The 23,450-nt window shown below is 31.2% G+C and overlaps 2 protein-coding genes across 3 annotated transcripts; both read right to left on the bottom strand.

The window, feature by feature from the left end:
• Window positions 1-1,202: 1,202 nt before the first annotated feature.
• LOC145727792 (UNC93-like protein) lies at window positions 1,203-23,111 on the bottom strand. 2 transcript variants are annotated; one of them, XM_081977613.1, is made up of 7 exons: window positions 22,935-23,111; window positions 8,393-8,671; window positions 5,199-5,485; window positions 4,305-4,575; window positions 4,092-4,251; window positions 2,950-3,217; window positions 1,203-1,827 (listed from the first exon to the last, which is right to left on the bottom strand). In XM_081977613.1, the coding sequence occupies exons 1-7, from the start codon at window positions 22,976-22,978 to the stop codon at window positions 1,550-1,552; spliced, it is 1,587 nt and encodes a 528-aa protein (XP_081833739.1). In that variant the 5' UTR covers window positions 22,979-23,111; the 3' UTR covers window positions 1,203-1,549. The 2 variants fall into 2 exon arrangements, with proteins under 2 accessions (XP_081833739.1, XP_081833740.1); XM_081977614.1 differs by lacking the exon at window positions 22,935-23,111 and adding an exon at window positions 11,519-11,842.
• LOC145728414 (uncharacterized) lies at window positions 19,358-21,391 on the bottom strand. The gene is made up of 3 exons (XM_081978638.1): window positions 20,028-21,391; window positions 19,873-19,962; window positions 19,358-19,822 (listed from the first exon to the last, which is right to left on the bottom strand). Exons 1-3 carry the CDS (start codon window positions 20,319-20,321, stop codon window positions 19,682-19,684), a joined length of 525 nt encoding a protein of 174 aa, XP_081834764.1. The 5' UTR covers window positions 20,322-21,391; the 3' UTR covers window positions 19,358-19,681.
• Window positions 23,112-23,450: the final 339 nt, after the last annotated feature.

The raw sequence follows: 23,450 nt of genomic DNA, 5'->3' as shown, positions 1-23,450 counted from the left end.
TTTGAAAGCTTTTATTAAATAACTAGCAGTAGTAGCAGTTTGAGTAAAATTTTGATTATCAAAGCGATGTGGATGCAGAATTTCATAACTCTCTATTTGCATTGTTTAATCACTAGCTTGAAATTTTCTTCTTTGTTTTATGCAATATTGTTGTAATTACAATGTACTTTTTAATTTCTAGTACAACAACTTCTCTACATTTTTCATTTAAACATTATCACTCATTGACCACACATCAAAAAAATTAATAAAACCAACCCCTATTTTTGAGCGCGACAATGATCTGCCCTTTCGACTTTCTGCTAGGATTATTCGTTTTCTCTTTATTTCTAATCCTCCACTGCTCGCTTTACTAAAACTGCTTTTGATCTCCACTACAATAGGATTGTTGAGAATGACCCGACTAGATCCTTAAAATTCATCAACCGTATTTATATCCAGTTCTGCACCACGAATTTGTGTAGTCAAACGATATCGATTGCGTTTCTGCTTTTCTAATGAAATTCTCGATTTCCAGTTAAATTTTGTGTTTCTACCAGGAGTAAGAGAAGGTATTGTAAGTTTTCAGTTTTCCGAATTCCAATTTTATTTCTTTAGTTCTACTATAGAGCTCTCTATGGATTTGATTAATTTTAGAAGGCTGCAGGATAGGGATAGAAGTTTGAATTGTTGATCGGCTGTGGTTGTTAGGAACAATCTGGACGATTCTATTAGTACGACAAATCAGTGAGAAGTACCTAGAATTTCTGGAGTTACAGCCAACATGAGGATTGAACACTGATCGAAATCAGTCGATGCAGGATTGCCATTATTGATACATTTTACTTGATACGTTGCATTGTTTAGTTTTATGGTACTATAGGAAATTAGTTTTGTAACTTCCACACTGATTTCCTTTTGTATTTTAAGTTGTCTTAACAATTTGCTGTATGAAGCAGGTATCAGAAATTGTTGAAGTTTACCTCATTGTTTTTCTGCTCTCCTAATACAAATTTCGGATTTTGTGTAAAAATTGAATTTTCTACCAGGAACCCAGAAGTTTGAGAATATTTTGTTTGCGTTTTCTTGTCAATTTAGTGAATGAAACAGGTATCAGGAGTAACTAAACTTTACCTCCTTGCGTTTCTGCTTTCCTAATGATATGCTCGATTTTCTGTAAAAATTGGATTATCTAGCAGTACAGGAGTGAACAGAAAAAAAGATTGTTTTTTATACATTTATTTTACTTATTCAGTACAGTTCTGTACTTCAGCATCAATAAACTAACGGAAAATTTAATAATTAAAAATTGCTCTATGTACAATACGAGTAAAAAAATCAATCTCATTAACATTTTAATAAAACTGATTTACTATATTATTTTCTCGTCTAATTATACATTTTATCTGCAGTAGCAGAGAAATAACGCTGGCAGTATGTAATAATGACTGTCGCATTGTCTAATTTATATAATCACAGCGTAAATCATAACTTAATCTAATAAGAAAACAGTTTAGTGTTTAGCAATTTAGCATACACAATATAAACAATTTTACACCTAGTGAGCAAATTATTCGGCCACTTCTCCGCTTTTTTCCACATTCTTCACCAACCTGAACTGCTTCCGTTTCTCTGGGTGTGCTTCCTGTTTGCCTTTCCATTCAATCACTTCTACAGCAGTGTATCCGGAAGCTCCGATAATAAGCAAACCCAAAAGTAAGTACAGTTTCACGTCAATACATAAATAGGGACTATAAATGTAGGTGATGACCGAGCCTGTGGACTCCCACAACCGGAAATTGCTGTAAGATGCTTCTTCTTGACCAGGAAAGAGGATTCCATACAATGCTGAAAATATGATATACAGTAACTAAATTTTACTTAATACGTTCTGTTATTTAAAATTGGAACTAGGTTAAGGCTTTCTGAAGAACTATAAATATTTCTTAAACTACTTTCGGAAGTTTCATTAGTTATATGGAGTTTGTGGCTGGAAGAAAAATTATTCTGTTTTCTGGCTATTTCCTGGCGTGCGGGATTGTAATGCGGATTTTAGGATTTCAGGCAAGTTTTAAATTTGAGGATACCTACTCTCATACAGCTAGAGAGACTGCTTTATTTGGCTGACGTGCATGGACTTTTATACTTCTACAGATAGCTAATGAAATGAGCTTTCTAACTATGTGTCTATTCTATTCCAATGATTTGGTTTGTTGTTGTTCAACATCTGGTGACATTTCTACTCAACTCTACGAGTTATAACTAGTAAATTAATTTAATTTGTTTTCTCTGCACTCGCTTCTATATCTATCCTGTATCTTCCGTCTTTTGATAACACTATTATAGATGAGTTGTCTTTTGATTGTAGTGTGCGTTACAGCTGTGCTTCCAATCAAAAGAGAAGAAGACAACTCATTTATAATAGTGATATCAGAAGATGGAAGATACAAAATAGATATAGAAGAGAGTGCAAAGAAAACAACCGAAGAAGGAATACTGGGAAGACTTCATGGTAAAAAGTATGGAAAACTGAACTAGAGCAACGGATTACGAATTAATTTATTTTTATTTAGCAACTATTTTTTTAAACGTTTTACAATTTTTAGCCTGGTACATCCCGATTTAAGTTAAGGCTTGCTTTATTCCTTTGTATACGAGTCAACTGGTTTCAAAGAAAGTATCTTTTTATAGACAGGCAACAGGCAAGGATAGAAATGGTGTCTGACATATAATTTGATTTTTATACTGGTCAAATTAAGCAGTACTTTACCAGTAGATTTTCTCAACACAAACAGAACTATAAGTACCTATACACTAGTAGGTATAATCCAAAACACATTTCCACGAAGAGCACATATCATGTGTGTAGACAGGATACTTATTTGCAGTATACTATTCACACGTTTTTCTTAGGTATATTTGGATAGTTTTAATATTTTGCTAAATCCGCTGTATAACAAAATTACTCACAATTTATTTGGACCAGCCAAATGGCATCGCACAAACCCCACAGTCCGGCAATAAGGAAGAAAGTCAGCTTGGCATCTGCACTGGGTTTCCAAACTAGCAAAGTAACAATTAAAGCTACGTGCAACGACAACGATAAGCATATCACTGGCGTTCTTCCGGTAATCTTGATGATTCCACCAATGAAAATTGACGCCAATCCGTTACAGACCCCAAAGCAGATCATCACGAAGCCGATGTTGTTGATACCCCAACCACACGAAACGAAGGCCTGAAAGTGAAAAAGGTATTAATAGATCAAAATAGTTATTTATGATATGAGTGTTATTTATAAGCGTTATATCAAAGCGCCTAGAAATGCCCACGTTTCAATTTCTAGGCACTTTGTATGGAAGATACATAAAAGAACGCATATTAAATTGGACGAAGACCTAAGGACGGACAGGGGGCGACCAAATATCACCAAAACTGTTAACCTAGCCTAGGTGACCTTAAATACTTCAATACTATCGGCCCCAAGTGGTTGAATTGCTCATCCTTGACAAATACCATAAAGTATTTTTTCTACAAAAGCATTAAAAATTTCAAAGATTTTTATAATTGAGATATCCTTTACCTGCGAACAGTCAAACCAGTTCTATTTGTCAATAATTCCATAACCACCATTATGTACCTTTTCCGTTTCGAAAAAAAAAATAGATTTGATAAATAATGAATACTGAATAATTTGATGAATTTTAATGTTTAATGATGCATGTTGTGAGTATAGTTCTTAATAATATGAATTTTCAATGCATTTGTAGAAAAAGTAAAATCAGGTTTTGTGGAGTCACAATCTCGGAGAGATGAATGACTGACACGGTCACAAAATTGTCTAAATAAAATCCGAGAATGGATGACCCAATGTCGTAATCCGCTATAAAGGATGAGCAGGCGTGAAATGACCCTTAAAATAAGAATTGATAGGTTTTGGTTTTCTGTACATACTGCGTGCTAGTAAATGAACCGAGTATTTTGGTTCTTTTTTAAAGGCCAATTTACTTTTGAAACGAATGACCGGAAGAGATTTCCGGACTATTTTAATATACGAGTGTGCAGTATGAAATAGATGCACGGAAAATCATATTAATAAAAAAACAACTTACAGAAGTAAAATCCGCAGCCAAGAACGCTTGCTCAGCGCCAATAAACATCGTTATGGGTAGAATTAAGATTTGATAGGGATTTCCAAGCTGTTTCAAAGTTATGGCCAGCAATCTAAAACTGGATAGTCCGCTACCGCTGCCTTTTCTGTCTTTATTATATCTATAAACACCATAATTTTACGAACGTACTAAATCGAATCATTAATCACATACCTCTTGACGGAGTCTACACCAAAAGCGACCGTTAAACTGGCCACAATCATGCAAATTAAGTAGATGCCAAAAATCAGATTTAACTTGGAGTTTGGTGGAGGTTCCAAATTGGGTATGGCTTCTCCAGTTTCAGTTTTGGGGCAGAAGTTTGCCCCGCAATATTCTCCAACATCTCTCGGAGAAGATACAGTGACGTTGATTACCTCAGCAAATATCTGAGTCACGTTATTGAGTGTAGAGTTAGATTCCACTGCTTTTGACGATGAAAGAACTGTAAAATCATCTTAAATTAGTAAGTACTTACGACACTTTTTTTGTGGTTTAATCATAGTCGTGATTTTGCAATTTTTTTCCTGAGAGCTAAAAATATCTGAACAATTTTCAAAATAACCACTTTTTTGGCATTAGGCTCTTCTAACCTCACAAGAGCATAGAAATCAACAATCAACAAAAAAATTAATATAACTAATACTGATTACTACTTTACTTGGAAGAACTTCCCTTTACTTGACACACTTTTCAAATTGAATTTTTACTACAAACATAAAATTTAATATTAAAATGTATGCCAAAAAATTACAATCCTTATCGTGCCATCAGCTGCACGTGCCAAATGAAAAACCTTGTACTTTTATTAATGAAAACAAAACGTCCTCGGGCTGTCGTCGTTTTGTTTATTAAAAGACGGGCGACGTAAGCCGTTTACAAAATTAATTAAACATAAACCGCGGTTCTTTAGAAAATACTTTGAAACCACATAACAGCCATAGGCCTGACTAATTTGGAAAACCTTAACACAGTTTACCCTTTCCTTTATGCTCGGTTAAATGCCAAAGAGACCGCAAAGGGTACATACAAAATAAACCCTGACAGGATGTATTAATTTACACTTACCCGCTGAACTGATAAGATTACCCCAAACCTGGGAGAATTGATAGAACAGGAAGAAAACCCCGAAAAATCTTGTGACGACTATTTCGCTTCCAACTCCAGTTATTTTGGCGTAAGCCTCTGAAAGTACGGTGAGGTAAGTGCATTTAGCACACCATAAAGGACCACCACCAAATCCAACTGCAAGTCCTGCAGGAATCATCGTGAAGAATCTGGGGTAGAACTGAGCTAAGATGAAGGGAATGTAGGCTACGAAGGCTAATGCTAAGGTCCATTTTACACCAAGCCATCTGCAATATTCGAAAGTAGTATTAATAACAATAATTATTATAATTATAAAAATATGATTATTTAATGGGTAAAAAAGTTTAATTTGTTTGAAATCAGCCAAATTTCTGGGGTAAACTGGATGATATATGCGTATCTGCATTGTTTTTTATGCAAAACAAAATTTAAATTTTAAACTAACCACTTTGTATTTTTTTTTTGATAATTCGAGTTACTTAGTTTGATGAACTGGTGTTTTTTATCTACACCACTTTGCACTTTACCATTTTTAAATAATTACCCATCGTTAATAACTTTGTTAATAAGTGATAAGTTCACTTTGATAAGATTTGAGTGAAAATTTAAAACCTGTAAAGTTAACGGTGTCATTAACAAACTAGAAAATTACCACTGCATTTGAATACATTCTACTTAAAATATCTACTATAGCATCAAAGGTAATACATATAAGTAAAGCAAACACGTGGCCCAATTAGCCTTAAAAACCCTGAAGGACTTTGATACTTTTTGATCTTATAGTTCTCATGATTTATGCTGATAATCAAAGTGGGTGAGGTCATGGCGTCTATTTCACTTGTCTTTTACTCGCATGACTGTAATTGCCTTTCATTTCAAACGAAAGACCATGAAATTCGGATCTAGATAATACTTCTAAACAATAATGAGTGCGAGTATATTACTGGGTTCGGTTTGGTTGTAGGCCAAATGCAGTATTTGTTTGTGTATTAGGTTATGTTTCAATTAATTTTACAAAAACCTCAAAAATTTTTTTTTTTAATTTTATTTGTCACGAAGTTGTGGTTTTAAATGTGTTTAAACAAGTTAGGGGTTTCGAGAATTAGTTAATTAATTAATTAAGCACTTCAGTTTCATTGAGAAATTAAACTTAAAGATCCAGGAAAAAAAATCCAATAAGAAGTTACTTTAATCTTAAAAGCGACTGAGAGGATTATTATTAAATTAAGTTGTGACCTTAACCAAAGAAAAATATTAAGTGATATGCCTTTAGTAAGAAAACATTATAACTTTTTTTAGATTTCAAATTCATTTATTCTAAAATTCAGAGCCAAAAATTCATATTTTTGAAGTTGTCAAAAATCTTTATTTTTAAGCATTTTCAAATAGACAAAGAACAGTTTAATTGTTTCTTTAGATGAAAGGGGAACATATTGAACACAAATCATACATAAACATGAAAAATACCTTATTGATTAAGCTTTTAAGTCAATTCTCCAACTTGAAACAAGAAAATGTGGAAAATTTTTATTTGGTCAATTTGTTAAGTCAAATTTCATATCTGAAATGTGAATTCTATCAAATTATCTACCTTTCAAGCTTTAAATGTCAAAACATGAAAAATACCTTATTGATCGTCAATTATCCAGCTTGAAACAACAAATGTGAAAATAGTCTATTTGAACAAAATATTAAGTAATTTTTTTTGTATCTGAAATGTGAATCCTATCAAATTATTTTCTTTTCAACTCATCTTTCAAGTTTCAAATGCCAAAACTTGAAAAATGCTTTACTGGACAAATTTTCAATTATCCAGCTTGAATCTTCTATTTGATCAAAGTATCAAAGCAATTTTCATTCATCCACTTTTCAACTCATACTTCAAGTTTCAAATGTCAAAACATGAAAAATGCGTTGATGATCAAGTTTTCAAGTCAATTATCCAGCTTCAAACAATACAATTTCTCTATTTGGTCAAACTATCAAGTCAAGTTTCAATATTTTCATACCTGAAAGGTAAATTCCATCAAATTCAGTCAATTTTTCAAGTCATATTTCAAATGTCAAAACATAAAAAATGCCTTAAGTAAGTAAAAGTTTGCTATAATTTAATGTCTTAAGATAAAATTATAAAAATAGAGGTGTTTCATTTAAAAAACTTGCCATTCTGCCCTTTTTAGAATTGACTTTTTGAGGTCAACTTATGACCACCCCGCAGCATTATTTTCAATGTTTTTTTTGCAATTGTTCTGAGAACAAGCCTTGTTAAACACGACAAAACACAAAAACCTAGAAAAAACTGTTTTCTGTTATGTATAAGTTAAAATTGTTTTGGGGACTAAAAATTTAAAATTTTACATAAAATGGTCAATATCTCAGAAACGGGTATATAGCATTATACATAAAATATATCTAGAATTTGGCGTACAATCCAAAAATGCAAAAATAAATAAGGTGATAAGGTGATTTGATATTTAAAATAAGCAAGTTGACATCAACAATTAACATATCTATAAATATTTGATACTAAAAAACTTTTAATAAACGGTTTGAGTGGCTAACCCTGTATATTAGTAATATAAGTCTGCAATCTGAACTGAAGCAAAAAAAACTGTATACTTTGCATACTATAACAATTTTTCGCCAAATTTTACTGTCAATCTTCAGAAACGATATTTCGCTAAATATTTGCTCAAGATATTACAACATAAAAATTGTGTTTAAAAATCCATTGTTTTTTCAATTAGACACATTGCAAGGACAAATAATTGTTTGACTTCAATACATAAAAAAAGCATAAGTAGGCGCACGTCACTGAACAAAAAAAATTTACATTTACTATTGAACTAATAATTAACACGTAATTAATTTAACGCTTCTGCATAACAGAATAGAAAGAACAAGGCTAGGTTGCTCCAGCTTTTAAAATCCTATTAACCTTGATCTTTCCCACTGAAACTTTACTGACTTGAGCAGTTTTTTGTTCTAATAAAGCGCTCACTAAACTTAACTTTTTCACTCGGAAACGCCTTCACAGCTATCAACTATCCATCAATAACTTTACCCATCCGGGCGTGCCAGCCAAATTGAATAAGTGCACGTTGCACCTGCATAAGTTTACCAGCAATATCAAAATGACTGATTTTTCTTTAATTGGTTATGTAAATACTTACCGTATAACAATTACTGGCAGAAATATGTTGGAGAGTAGAAGAGAGGCGTAAATGGCAGCCAGAGTAAATGTACCAAGGGAGGCTTCTGAGTTTACAGAGCTTTGCAAGTTGGAGGCTCCCCAAAATGCGGTAAAATGTAGCATGAAAGCGAAACCCACTACCGTAACATTTTTCCATATTCTCCATTGTTCTTTAGAAGAATTTTCCGGGGAAAAATCATCTTCGTCTTCTGTTTTGACCCTTTGAAATTTGCTATCCATGGTATCAGTTGGTGGAGCACTGCAAAAGGTAAAAAAAAATTGGTAATACAATCCGCATTTTTAAACTAAAAAGCCGTATTTCTGGGAATATAAATTCATGTTGTAATTACGCACACAAATTTCTGGATTATATTCCAGTCTGCAGAAATTTCCATGAGCTCTGACAACAAATTTAATTTAAACTTTTAAAGAGGGGAAGAATCATATTTAGACTCATAACAACGCGAGTATGTGCGCTATAATGGTAAAGCGGCACTAATGGGGGTTTCTCCTTTAAAAGCTAGACGTATATTCTCAAATATTTCAACTTTTTGGAGACATTTCCCATTTCCTACTTATTTTTACCACAGTTTGACTAGTTTTCAATGGGGATGTCACTCGTTTCACAAAAGTGCCGACTATTCAGAGGATTTTGACCGGAAAGTTTCCAAAACAAAGTCGTTGACTTTTTATTGGTTTAGTGTTATATAAAATTTTAGTGTTACCTACTGCATTTAGGAATGTGCTTGTAATTGTTATTCAAGTTTTTTTGTATTGTTATACGCTTGATTTGCACAAACCTATTGTTAATAAAGTCTTAAGCAGATGCAGCTCACTTCAAACATCCGGTTTTTACAGTTTGCTTCATCATTGTTAATGTAATTCAAAATTTTTTTTTAGTATTCAGAAAGAAACAGGTGGTTCTATTTAAAGCTCCTGATTTACAATTTGGTGATCAATCTTGACTTTCAAGTTTTTTTTTTTAATTAAGTACGTCTGATTTATTAAAAACTAGTTAAAAAAACATGCACGTGTTAGTTATTTCTTTTTGAACTGTTCACGGACATGATTTATATCAAGTCCTTACTCTTTGTAATGAAAAAATGCTGAAAGTGCTCCAACTGTGATTTTTTATTACGTTTATGGCAATTACGTAATAAATGGTGTGTATATCGGAAGTTAATTATTGTAAATATACTTTTATTTTATTAAATTTCTTGGTGAAGGTCGACTTGCTCGAATAATTATTCCACTCGCTATGTTATTTAAAGTAATGATTTTCCCAGTCAGGAGAAATTGTCAAAAAGCAGGAAGGTGCATTTTTATATGCAGGAAAAAGATTATAGATGCCTAATTGGAATGCTTGCAAAGTTACATCGTTGGTGTTGTCATCTTAATTTTTAGATTTTTCTGAGAATTCAAAGTGATTCTAGAAGCATCTTTCAATATTAAAGAATTTTTGGTTAATTCGATGTTTTGGTAACTTTTTAAATTATTGATTAATAAGATTTTGCAGATTATGTAGAAGATTCTGTCACAATTAGATGCCTCTGGCAAATTCAAAATCATTTCTGAAGCCACTGGTATTTTATGTTGACAATTTTTGAGGCATTTGGTAATTTTAAATGATTGTAGAGGAATTTGGCATTTTTGATTCTAGAGACATCTGAGTATTAAATTAATTCTAAAGATTTCTGGCATTTTGAAAATTTTGGGTTTTTGGCAATTTTATAATGATTCCATTTTCGTAGAAACCATCTAAATCAAGTTTCTATAGTGTTGTCAAATCATTTTTTTTTAAACATACAATAATCACATTTCTACAGTGCTGTCCAACTGACAAATTCTTCAAATTTTGTATGAAATTTATGCAGTATTACCAAACCGACCATTTTGGTAGGTCTAAATTACATTTCTGCAGAGTTGCCAAACAGATAACTCCTTTAATCTCCTGCGAAATCTCCTGTTTAAATTATGACAAATAATATGTTTTTGAGATGAAAAAAATGACGCAAATCTAAAGATATTATTATTATTTAATTAAATTTGTACTTTACTAGTCAAAATAACTGTCTCAGAAACACGTCTTGTTTCGAAAACTGTAAGAAAACTGTGTTAAACTGTAATTCTTGTAAATTCTAGGCAAATTTTGACGGTTTTTACATTAGTGACAATTATCACGTCGTTTTAGAAGGATGATGTAGCTAGATAATCCCGTGACCACTGTCAAAATAATTGTCATAAATCTCAGAAACACGTTTTGTGTCGAATTATGCAAGGAAACTTTACTAAACTCTGATTATTGCAACTTTTGACAGTCAGAGACGAAATTCCTTGTCAGACCCACTTGGAGTGAGAAAATGACTGAAAATTTCGTATAGGCAGTATTTGTAACTTACCAGTAATTTACCGGTCAAAATTTCTTGGTAAAGTAAAATATTTACTTAACTGGTAATTTGTCTATTTGCCCTTCCATTAGTAATTTAACGCATTTGCAAGTGCTTTTTGTATAATTACCCACAGACAACCTTGATTGCAGAATAAAAAACTTTCCGTATCCTTACTGAAATCAAAAAATTTAAAATTTAGACTGACATTTTGTACGTCGTAATAACTGTTAACTGTAACTTGTTTTAAATAATGCACATTTAAGATACAACAAACTTGCAGTTTTGTAGTCTGATTATTGTGACTATTGATTATTGAAGTATTATAACAAATTTAAGTGAAAATTAAAACAGTTTTAACATCCTTATGACTTTGGACTATCAATGATAGCATTCTACTAGGTCAATTGGAGGGTTTCAAGCGGAACATAAATAAAATAACCTTCAGAGTTGTCTTTTATTCCTTATTTTACATACTTACATTGTGTAGCTGTTTAATTCATTATTGTAAAATTGCAATCAAAATTAATATGCAAATTTATTGCAATTGGTTTACAATAATCTATCGGTCGTTAGTGCCTATTAAATTTTATGTTACTAATGTATGGTGGCAATAAAAATTTATTACTAAGTTGAATAACTCATACGTTGAAAATAAAAATATAAATGAAAGTATTGAATAGTAAAAAATCAGTACAAAACGGAGACACAAAACTTACCAGTTAATTTTTTTTAACTAAACTGAAGCAAAGTATCACTTCTAACCATAAATTAAACTTCACCCGGTCTAAGTCTGTGACTAAAAATCACATTAAGCGAGGAACAACTGGCCTGCCCGCAGTCCAGACACAAGGCCACTGTATTTCTTTTGTTTCCCTTCTATTCCGCCAAAGATGTTTATTACAACAAATATAGTAATATTTAAACGACAGCGCGACAAAATTTTGTTATTATATTTTGATCCGCGTTCCGAAGGCGTCAAACCGCTTTTCAGCAACTGAACGTGATACCGGGAGTTCCCCAGGCGTTGGTCACCACTCGGATTATTATTATAAAAATCTCAAAATCCAGTAGTATAATACGGTAATTAGTAACCTGTTTTAGTCAGGTATCGAGCTACGCAAATATGGGTGTTTCCCATCGTTTTACAGAAACGTTAAGTTGCTTCTGATGTTACTTCAAAATACTTCGAATTAGCAGGTTGATTTAAGTAAATCCAATCAGCAAAAAAAAATGCATTTATGTACTGAATATGGCTTGAACTAGATAATGTTAGATGCTTAAAGTGCAAGTGGGTGTGCTGATAGTACTAAAATATGCAAAATGACAGCAATTAAGGATTGGCTACGGTATAAAATATTGACATAACATAGTTTCAATTAATTCTTGTAACTATTGATTTATTTGTATCAATCACGTTTGTGATATTAAAATATTTGCACATTAAAACCCATTTTTTTATCCTTCACCTCAACCTTATTCATGTTTTTCTAACAAACTCATTGTTTTTAACCTTCTTGCGAGTTCGGCAAACAAAAATAAACAGAATTATTGAAGGATCGGGCAAATTCCCCTGTTGCTAGAAATAATTTGTTTTAGGGAGTTTTCGGGATAAACGACAGGAAATGGATTGAAATATGTCTATACAGTTCTGGGTAAATCAAAACGTCTTCTGTAACATTTCAGGGAAAGTTAAGACTGACAGCCAGTTATAAATTTTGCCTCCGTTTGACCCAATTATAAAATGCTGCAGCAAACATAAGAGGAATTCTAGATTTGAATATTGATAGGGCTTAATTGGTATTATTTGTTTAGTAATAATGTAAATTAAATTTGATGGCAGAAATTATTTGATGCTTAGATTGGTCTTGCATTTGCAAGGTTGCACTCAAACTCCGTAAACCCACAAATATTTGGTATTTAAATTAGAAAATACAATATAGACAGCTACATGATGATTCATTATGCTAATTTGCAGCCACATACAGGGTTGGTCCGTATATTTAGACAGCTTGTGGCGACATTATTTTTGCAGATAGGAAAAAACTATTAATACAAAAGTTATACGATTTCTCCTAAATAACCAAAAAAATCAGGTAACTGTTATTTAGTTGTGGTAGGCAATATACAATTCATGAAAATGTTTGTTTTTTTTGCTCGAATATAACAAAAACAAAACAAATCTTATGTGTAAAGTTAAAATGTACAGAATGTTCAAAAAAGTCATGGGCATTTAGGAACCACATGAAGTAATGGGATTTGATTTCAACTTTAATACAACGCAAGGGAAAAATCATTTACTTTCAATAATATAACAGAACAAATTGACTACAAATGTGTTTGCCAATCACCGAGAAGCACAACTAAAATTAGTGGCTACTGATTTGAATTATTTTTTTATAATATTTTGATATTTAAAGTGACTAGTCGATAAAAAATTCGATCAGATTAATTCCAACAGCTATACAAGGAACAGTAAAAACCACAATACTCGCGATGTAATATTACTTTCACTGGTTAACCTAGACCTTGCTGCAACAAAAAGATCGACAACGAAGATAAACAATTTAACTATGTATTAATTTGCAAAGGAGATTATGTATCCGGTAATTTATGTAAATTTATAACAATGTTATTTTAATAAATCGTTAAAATCGTAGGTATATTTCTTTTAGTATTGATGAGGAATGCCACCCATGTGCTTGCATTTAAATTTCAAACAGTAGCTGCATAAACTGGGATAATAATTTGCACACTTTTCAGGAAAATATTTATACATTTTTATTAATAGCATAAAAATTACAATAGAACGACGTCTAAATTATTTTTGAAATTACTAAATTATTGGATATTGTGAATTTTATTTAATCACAGATTGTTTGCAGTTAATAGTATATTTACATTACAAGCACGGAATGATGCAGTATGAGTAGGAAATAAGCATTCTGTGCGAGTTATATACGATATTTTTTCTCCGTCTATTGTAGAAAATCAAAACTACAATCGGAAAAATTAGTATTTGACAATCAATCAAAATTAACTGAATGTGCATACACTATTTCAAATCCGGCTCTGTATATTTTTAGGTAATTTGATTTAGTTTCTCACGAACTACAAATCCGGCTCATATTATGAACTTTTCCAAAAATCTACTGGAATTGATTTATTCTCTAATTTAAAAGATTTTTATGCTAGATAATTTGGAATAAATTCACAATGTGTGAATGCCAATTATCCTGATGGAGGCTGCGAACCATAAACCTAATACCAAAGTAAAATAAATCTGCACTTTATAGCTCAGTTTATTCTTTAAATGGCCTATTCAATTTTAGTATTAATTAAAGTCATTAAAAATAATTGGAAACACGTTTTACTAACCAAATTACCAGAAGTGATCATGCTAATTAATTAATATTTGGAAGAATCAGTTTAATAACACATTTTTTATATAAATATTTAAATGATAGTTATTGTTGTATACTGGCGCATTCACCATTGTGTTACGACGTAATATGCAATTCTTAAGGGTACACCACTTAGATTTACCGATTAAACGTTGACAAACCCAATAGCAAGTTTTGCAACAAGCTTCACTAAAAACACACATCCTGAATCGATAATAACCAAACAACCCTAATATTGAAACTGTTAATAGTTTCCGTACAAACTACCAGGGAATAAGAAGGACAATGGAGCATAAAACTAAAATATCAACCCTTAGATATCGTTCCGCAAAGGAAATTACTATTCTAAACAACAGAAAAATCGCCCGTTCTCCTTCGCTTTGTGCAATGTTTTATTTGTTTTTGAACCTCTTTTTCTGCCTCTAAAAAAGATCCGACCAAAACGACATTAGCCTGCTTATAGCGTTATCAGAAAGAACGATATCAAAGGAATTTCAGCCTGGGTATTTCGCAAAGAATGGAAATTTATGTAATATCCGTATAATTTTAGAGGGTGAGATAACGGGGGAATTGTTGTAGTTGAGTCTAAATTATCGTATTTGAAAGATCATATCGTTAGTGCCTCTTTTTTTAAGGAGTTTTAGATGCTTTTTAATAGTACTGGGATAAGTAAAATAACGGTAACAAATGTCCGCCATCTTGTCTTGAAATTAAGTACTAGAATCTGGTGGAATATTTGGAAAAAACAAAAAATAAATACTAATACAACGCTCTATTTAACTTCATGATTAAAGCAAGAAAACTCTCCTGTCAGGATTAGAACAAAAATGACAGTCGGGACTGTTTATTTTAATAATATTTCAATCGGTTATAAACTTGGAAACTATCAAATACCACTCCATAAAGCAATAAAATTACAAACATTTTTTTAAAAGCAATACAATAAATTTAAATCATTTTATTATGCATTTTACGAGTTGTCTTTTGACAGTTGTGACATGTAACTGTCTATTGTGCATATATTTCGATATGTTACAATGATGGTAACTGTCAATTATCACTCCATAAAGCTAAAAACCTTCAAAAAAGCACGGTTACAGTTAATAAAGTTACAAATTAAAAAAGCCTGTTTATAGGTCCATAGGTAGAAACTGGAGAGTCTTAACATGTATCTCTCTGTCTGTCTTTCTTTCTGTGTTTCATGTGTTATTCTGGCAGTTGGTGATGTGGACATATTTCGATCAGTTACAATGGTGGTAACTGTCAAATACAACTCCATAAAGCTATCACTTATACATTGCTTAAAGGCAGAGGACAATCAGTACAAATCATATTTTTTAATGTTTGCTGATACTAAAATAGCAATACTAAATAGTTTTGAGTAAATTGTATAAGGTTGTGAGTTAAATTTTGTCGATTGTGACTTTTGCAAAAAATATTTTACAAATCCAAGAACAAAAATTTTGTTTCTTCTGCGATCAGCAAATCCATGTTGAATAGACGCAATAATAGGCTTTTGGGGAAATTATATCATTTAATTAAGGGTTAAGTTAAGTTAAGGGTAAGTTTCTGCAGCCAGAGCCTTTTGGAACACACACTCTATAACTCTTTATACTGTTTTTAAACACATTATGTTACAATATTACTGTAACATTCATCTATAATTGGTGAACTAAGAGTGAAGCACGCAAACAATTAAAAATAACAATGCGACAGTTTAGAACCTTATTAATTTAAAACGTGCCCTTAAGCGTAATATTGTTTAACAAAATTCAATCACTTTCGAACTTTCACTGAACAATGTTCCCTAACGAATTTAATACGATAATCTCTTTAAAACTTTTAGGAAACTTAAAATATTCACGAGCAGCCTGGGTCCAAATTAGTTGGGCACTTGGGGTTTGCCTTTTTTAATTTTCTAACCTGCTAGCATCGTTAAGTCGTTTCGTTCAAGTTACACAAAAATTTAATTTTGCTTAATTTTTCCCGATCTCAAAATTCCTCGAATATAAATAGGTTTATTAATTTTTAAACACGGTCAGCTCTTTCCATACTTACGAAACGTTTTAGTTTTAATTTAATGACACTGGGTTTTGTGATGTTTCGTTGCAGTTGCATTCGAATTTAGATTTAATTATTCAGTGCATTAACGTTTTATTGATATGTTATTTTCAGCTGACCGGTTTAATGACGACATTAACATGTAGATTGTCACAAATTTATGATGGAAGTTTATTTGAAAAACTTTGTTTGATTTAAATAATTAAAATTCAGTTTATTTACTTGTATATTTTGTTAGTAATTTACTAGTAATTGTTTCAATATTTTTTATTACATTAGATTACTAATATAAACTTGTGCAATTATTTTATAGAAAATTGTTTCAACATTCTCTAATATATCCCACATTCGAGGGAGCAAAATATGCACTTACTTTGTTTGATATGCAAATAACCCCTAAATATGCTGCTGTAAAATATGCTCTTTAAATGAGTTTCTAGTTTTTACAGTTGGGTGTTACGATATAAATCAGTTACCCTAAAAGACAAAATAACAACAATAAAACGACGGAAATGATATAATTTATAATCACAGTTTACCCTGATGGCTCAATTTATCTATGTATCAGGTTAACATAATCCGCTCAATTATTATTAAATGTCCAGCTTTATCAATGTGCTTTTGAATGCTTTTTGTGCAGTATAAATGCTGTTATCCCTAATGCAGGTTGCGATTAAACTATCATTAAAACAACTGTTGCTACATTGATATTATATTTAAATTTTATGTGACCTGATAATTAATTAAGGTATTAAATACAGTATTAAAACATGTCTATTCAGTGTCAGAATTGAGAAAATTAGTTTTTAATGACGTGATGTTGTACTGGTTTTGCAGATGAATTCATAGACACTAAGTTATTGCTTCTTTATTAACTTATTAAATTATACCAATTCTAACCTAACCTACTCTAAAAAACTAAAACTTGAAATAAAAGTGATGTTACAGTTAATTGAGTAGCAATCTAAGTTTAACTGAGCTGGAAAAGCTTGAAAATAGATATTTAAAAGGTTGTAAACTTAAAAAGTTTTTTCTAACTGATCATAAAATACAATTCAAAGAAAAACTTGTAAATGAGGAATTTAGTTTTAGTTTGATCTCAGCACAACCATTAAAAGTCACTACAAAAAACATATTTTAAAGCAAAATTTAAATCAATTTAAACAATCTATATTTTGATTTAAATTAAACACCCTGTACATCACATTGATTGATAGCTCCGAAACTTTAATCCTTTATTGTGTTATAAGGGATGTATTTGGTATAGGGGACATGTTTTAAATAATGTGCACTGCTTTTAGTCTACCCTGTATCTCAAAAATATCGCAACTAATCATTGATTGTGATATCAGTGGAGTATACTGAAAAAAAATAAAATAATTTTTGGAAAATAACCAAAACTTTATTACTTAAAAAAGGCAAAATTTTATATCCCAAAAAAATAAGCTAAAAAGAATTTCCAGTCATCCAAGATATATTTTGTTGCTACTTTCAATGCTTGTGATTTAATTTCTTTTTACATCCATTGATTTCTGCAAATAACAATTAATGTTTCTAGTGTAAAAAGCTTTGATTTTTTAGTCTATTTTACTATAATAATAGCAAAGTGTAGTTTTTCGTACCTCTTCTCTAATTCCGAGTAAGGCTGCTCGAGATATGAAATAACCTTTTTGTGCAAAATTGTAATAAAAAAACATTCTAGTTTTTTACACTTAACAAGTGATGATGAATTCCATTTTTAATCTTAAAAAAGTCACGTGACATTCCGAATCCGTTTCTTTCATTTGACAAATTGTGTCAGTTACCGACCTGAAACTTACTGAGTAAATAACAGGACCGGACAAGGCAAAATTTAAGAAAAAAATACTCATTGTGTATGGATGAAGCGATGATAGTAATGTAACTGTCATTTTAGGCAACAGTTCCGGAACGAAAGTTTTCTAAGAATGGTTGAGATTTGTTCAGGAACCATCGATATAAAACGCGACCTTTAATGCACAATTCCATAGCAAAAATCAATAAATTTAATTAATGGGACTTAATTGACCGTTCTTCGACTAGTGATGTTTGCTTGATTAGTTCTATATGTTTAATAAAGCAATTTGTGATGTGATTTAGGCAAAATAAGCATTTTTAAGAGACAAAAGTTGCACTCTCAGCGGAAATGCTCTCGTACGAATAACCAAACAGCAAAAAGCTGGTTTGGCCTGAACAACCCTAGGAGTCTGTTTGATCTTTGTGGCTTGGCAGTAACAGATTTACTACTATTCAATCGAAAGATACCCTTTTATTTAAAACTTTACAAAACACTCTTTGCATATGAATGAGGACTGAAGTGTGCCAAACAATTCTTTGAGTTATTTACCTACAATTTAACATTACCACCCTGTTCTTTGATAAATTATTAAAAATATTGTTAACGTAATACGTAACAAAAAAAAAACCACGAAAAGAAAAACCGCGTTGGCGTTGGTTGATCTTTTTATTACACCTCAAACCGAGCCTAAAACCGCTAACACAACTGGAAACTGTCATACAAAGAAATTACAACACAAAAGCAACATAAATATTTAGGACGTGGTGAGTAATTACTTTACGTGGATTAATCAGCAACACCAGCGTTCCTTTCATTAAACTTTAATGTATTCTTTTCAATACCTAATTGCTTGATTAATAACCGGAGGTGTGCATGAAAACTGTTTACCAAATGCTAAATAAAGGCACATTTTGGCCGGCCACAAAGGTAAAAGTTTTTAATTTTGACACGAAAACGACTTCCTCGGTAATATTAATAAAACCTCCCCAAAAAATGGGTATGAATTTTACATAAAGCTGAATTTAGTAAATTCGTTTAAAAGAACAAAACAAATTAAATTAATTTTCAATACGTTTTATCATACTTATCGCAGTATTACCCAGCTTCTTTAGTTATAGTCGTAATCATAAACATAATGTGTTGGTATGGACATAAGTTAAGTTTATTATTACGACTATAACTAAAGAAGCTGTATATTGCTAGTTTTCCTCCTCTAGTTTCAATTTTTGGTTACCATCTTTTTTTTATGGGTTCCATATCGACACCCATAAGAAAAATTAAAGTTGATGATGTAGTAACCAAAAACAAAAACGTCGGATTTCAAATATGATCATTATTGATATTGGCAAATTGTAGAGGAGAAAAAGTGGCAATGGTAATGTGTCTTTTAAATGTTCAGTTATCACCTCAATTATATCAACAAAGAAATAAACTTCTGAGTGGCAACTCTGTAATTGCAAAATAATGCTTAAAGTGTTTCTAATATGAAGCTAAATACAGAAATTTAGTATAATTTGCTGACTTTGCAAATAATCTACTAAAGTATATGATATAAGAAGAAAAAAAATGAACCACAGAAAAACAAACATATCAAAGAACAGTTAAAGTGTCCAGTTAGTATGTGTAGCATTGTAGCTACTACTATTTGTGGGTTCTTCACTAAATATTTCCTCAAGTTTTGGAGTGATAATTTTGTTAAACTGCAAGCATATCACCAAGTAGAAACTTACTGAAGCTATCCCCTAAAACATACAGGCAAAAACATCAGATTTTATAATTTAAATATACCGACCTTTTTTAAGAATGAGGCATTTATAGTGAGTATACCGCAAATCGTCAAGGTGAAGTCCTCATCAAGTATCTGGCGAATTATACTTAAAGTCTAATAAAAAAATTGTTAATAATACTATATAATGTATATCTTTACCACAAAAAAATGATATATACCTTTCTGTTGAAACATATTAGAGATAAATCCATGAGTTCCTGTTTAGTTTTTTCGCATTCGTTGAGCAGCATTTGACATATTGAGCATAAAAGCACTAACGACCACAACTCTGATAGTATGTATAACACCATTTCAACTGAATTGTCGTTTTGTAGAAATCTGTATATGCTGGTAAATAACGCAATTTCAAGATATGTAAACGTTATAAGTAGTGAAAATCTGTATAATTCCATGAGTAGTTTAAGAACATCTGATCCTTGTAATATCAGTTGTCTTATTTTGTTTAAAGACATTAAGCATCAGGAATTCAAAAATGCAAATTGACTAGTTTGGTTAAGTATGGCTTTTATATTGAGATTTACTAAAATGATTGTGTGGCGAATGAGTAAAATGTTAACCCCAAACAAAGAAAAGTTGATGTAGTGCAACATACGTCCATACTTTCTTAAAAACCATGATAGAATGCAAGTGAAAAGCCCTGAAAAGTAAGTTATTAATGATAGAAAATTAAATGTAGTGCAGTTACCGTTAGAGCATGTCTGAATACTATAAACTAAAGTACTACCCCAGAACAGTAAGGAACATACTAATATACTGTAGCAGAATCTTTCAGTGGTTTTGTCCATTTCCCAATTTTTTAGTGTTAACCTGCAATTTTGTTCTATAGCTTTCATCTTGTTGTGTAGCTCCAGATATTTTTTTTGATTGGCGATGTTTGATGTTACAACCGCCAGTGCTGTAACTATATTTACGACTAAGATAATGTAAGACGTAACCTTCGTTACAGGATCTTGTTTTCCAAAGTTGAGATTGCAGTATAACCAGATCCAGCATATCAACAATATGAATTTAGAAATCACGTACAGAAACACTAATTTCTTTTTTCGAGGAGTTGTTTCGAGCATATGTCCTAGACATTGACCGACCCCAAAAAACATTTCAAGTATCAACCATGGCTTAAGAATACGTAAATATCTTCCTTGAATTTTGTGTAACATTCTGTTTTTAAGTGAAGTTGACTAAACAGTGAACTTTATGTGTGCCTACGTTTCACACTCAAAACTAATAACGCCTGCGTTTTATTATTTAATGAAGTAGTCTTTAATGATTTAATGATCGGATTAATAATGTAAAGCTGTTATTCAATTGAAGGTTAAATAAATGTCCTTTTTGACCCAGTGGAAAAGTAGATTTTGAAAGACACACATCTCATTTGAATCCAATTTTGCAAAGCTTAATTGCAAGTTCATTGGCGTGAAGGAAAATATTTAAAAGTATAATTAGGTCCAGGAGATTAATTAATTTTCACTATATAAAGCGAGAGTTACTCTTATAATGTAATTTTAATCAACTACCCACGGAATATTTAATTTTCTGAGGGTTTCCAAGTTAAATTGTATGCCTCGCGTCCCTCAAAATAGTTTAACGGGTGCTTGAAAGGGGTTTTTAAAGAACATTTTTGTAATTAACTTTTGCGACTCTAAAGCGAAACTGGAAAAGTTTGGATGATGTTTAGTAGAAAAAAGCTTTTAAGTAATTCTTAAAGTTTAAAAATTGATTTAAGTAAGTAAAATAAAACAGAATTTTTTCATTACAAAAAGGTTATGTTGGTAGCTCAGTTATAATGCTTGAATTTTTTTTTTACATTATACGTACTAGAAAATGTTTTAGATAAATCAAGTACACGTGTATCTCATAAAGCAGGGACCAAGACTCTTAAGAGAAGTTTGCTGACAATGGCAAGTTTCTGCATACTTTTCTCTTGGTAACTCCCTTCTTCTATGAGATAATTAAACTTTACCTAACAAATTACTGTAATTTTATTTTTTAAATAAAAAAAAAACAACCTTGTCAAAGACTTTGTTTTCAATTAATTCAATGTCTAGTGGTAATTTAAGCACATTGACACTGCGGATTTCTTGCAACCTCTCTAAACATCTTATAACAAGTGTTTGCTAAGTAAACAAGCCCGTAATTAAAAGGTCTCTGCCTTGCAATTCAGCTAGTTTACAGCAAGCATTATAAAAAATAAAGATAAGTGTATTATATTAAGATTATCATTGATGAATACCCTATTGATGGTTATAACTTAGGTAAATAAGAACAAGGTTAGGAGTAATCGACAGAACACGGAAAGAAATCGTGGGAATATATTATAAGTGATATAACATCATACTCTTAGGTGTTCAGATTGGTTTAAGAAAAAAACACTAACTTAGTAGTATTTTAGAGAGGGACTGTCATTTTATTTTCAATGTCTTATTAAAAATATACCGTGGTATTAAAAAATGCTTTCTTGAGTCATATATAGTCATTTAGAAAACGTCAAAAGCCTCTAAATGCTACTAAAAATCTTCCAAAAATTGCAAGAAACAAATGTTCTAAGCACTCCAAGAACTACCAAAGTTATAGAGAAGACATTTTTGGGAGAAAAAAAATTAATCGTTTGAAATCTCAACTTTGCTAAAAATTATTGACTTATTATTTTTGTTATAGGTACAGGTATGACAATGACGAGATAGGAATATTATTATTAAAAAAAAGCAGTTAATTAGTGTTGAGTTTTTGTATTTTCTTCAAAGAATGTTGATGAGCGGAATAAATCTTATTTCTGACAGTTGAAACAGTAAAAGTTATACAATGAATATATTATGTTATATGTATAAAAAATAAAAAAACATGAAATTATGGTTCATAAATTACGCCTACTCTAATTGAATATACAACCTATTACGTCACTTTTCAAAGATTTATTATGATACAAAAATTAAAGTGACTTTTCTATATGAATTGTGTTTTAGTAGGCAACGCCTTGCTACAAACGTACAGGGTGGCAAACAGTTTGCAAATTTTCTGAGCAACATAGAGAAAACTTCCTGCTATTTTTACTAAATTTGTTGATTTACCTTTGGTTGTCATTTTCCACCTTATCCGAAATTGTGTAAACCATTTTGTATCCACAAAAACCCCTTTCCTGTCAAACAAATGAAATCACTAGCACTGCACTATCACTACAGTATGTAATTCTCTAATAATCCGTACTACTTAACACACTGCATGCACTAACGCCGGTAAGAAAGCATTGGCTTTGTTTACGTTTCACCGTAAGATAAATTCTTATAACGTCCTTGCTGGAATTCGTCTATAAATTATATTCAGCAACACAAAATTGCTATAAAACTAATAATCAGAATGTACCGATTAAACTTAATTGGCGCTGATTATGCAACCTGAGATTTTCTGACTGTTTTTATGTAACGTTGCAGCTGTTTTTAGTTTTGAATTAAAAAAAATCGTAATTAAGCAAGGTTACAAATTTTTAAAAGAACTATCATGTGTAATTGATTTAAATGATTACAACATTTACATGGTGAACAAGTTCACTACTTAAGGTAGTTGATGTCTTTAGGTGATGCAAACTC

This window comes from Ips typographus, linkage group LG4 (genome assembly GCF_016097725.1).
Source record: "Ips typographus isolate SLU linkage group LG4, UJ_Ityp_2.0, whole genome shotgun sequence".
Lineage (NCBI taxonomy): Eukaryota > Metazoa > Arthropoda > Insecta > Coleoptera > Curculionidae > Ips > Ips typographus.
Note: the sequence above shows the minus strand (reverse complement) of the source record. Positions and strands in the feature narration are given on the sequence as shown.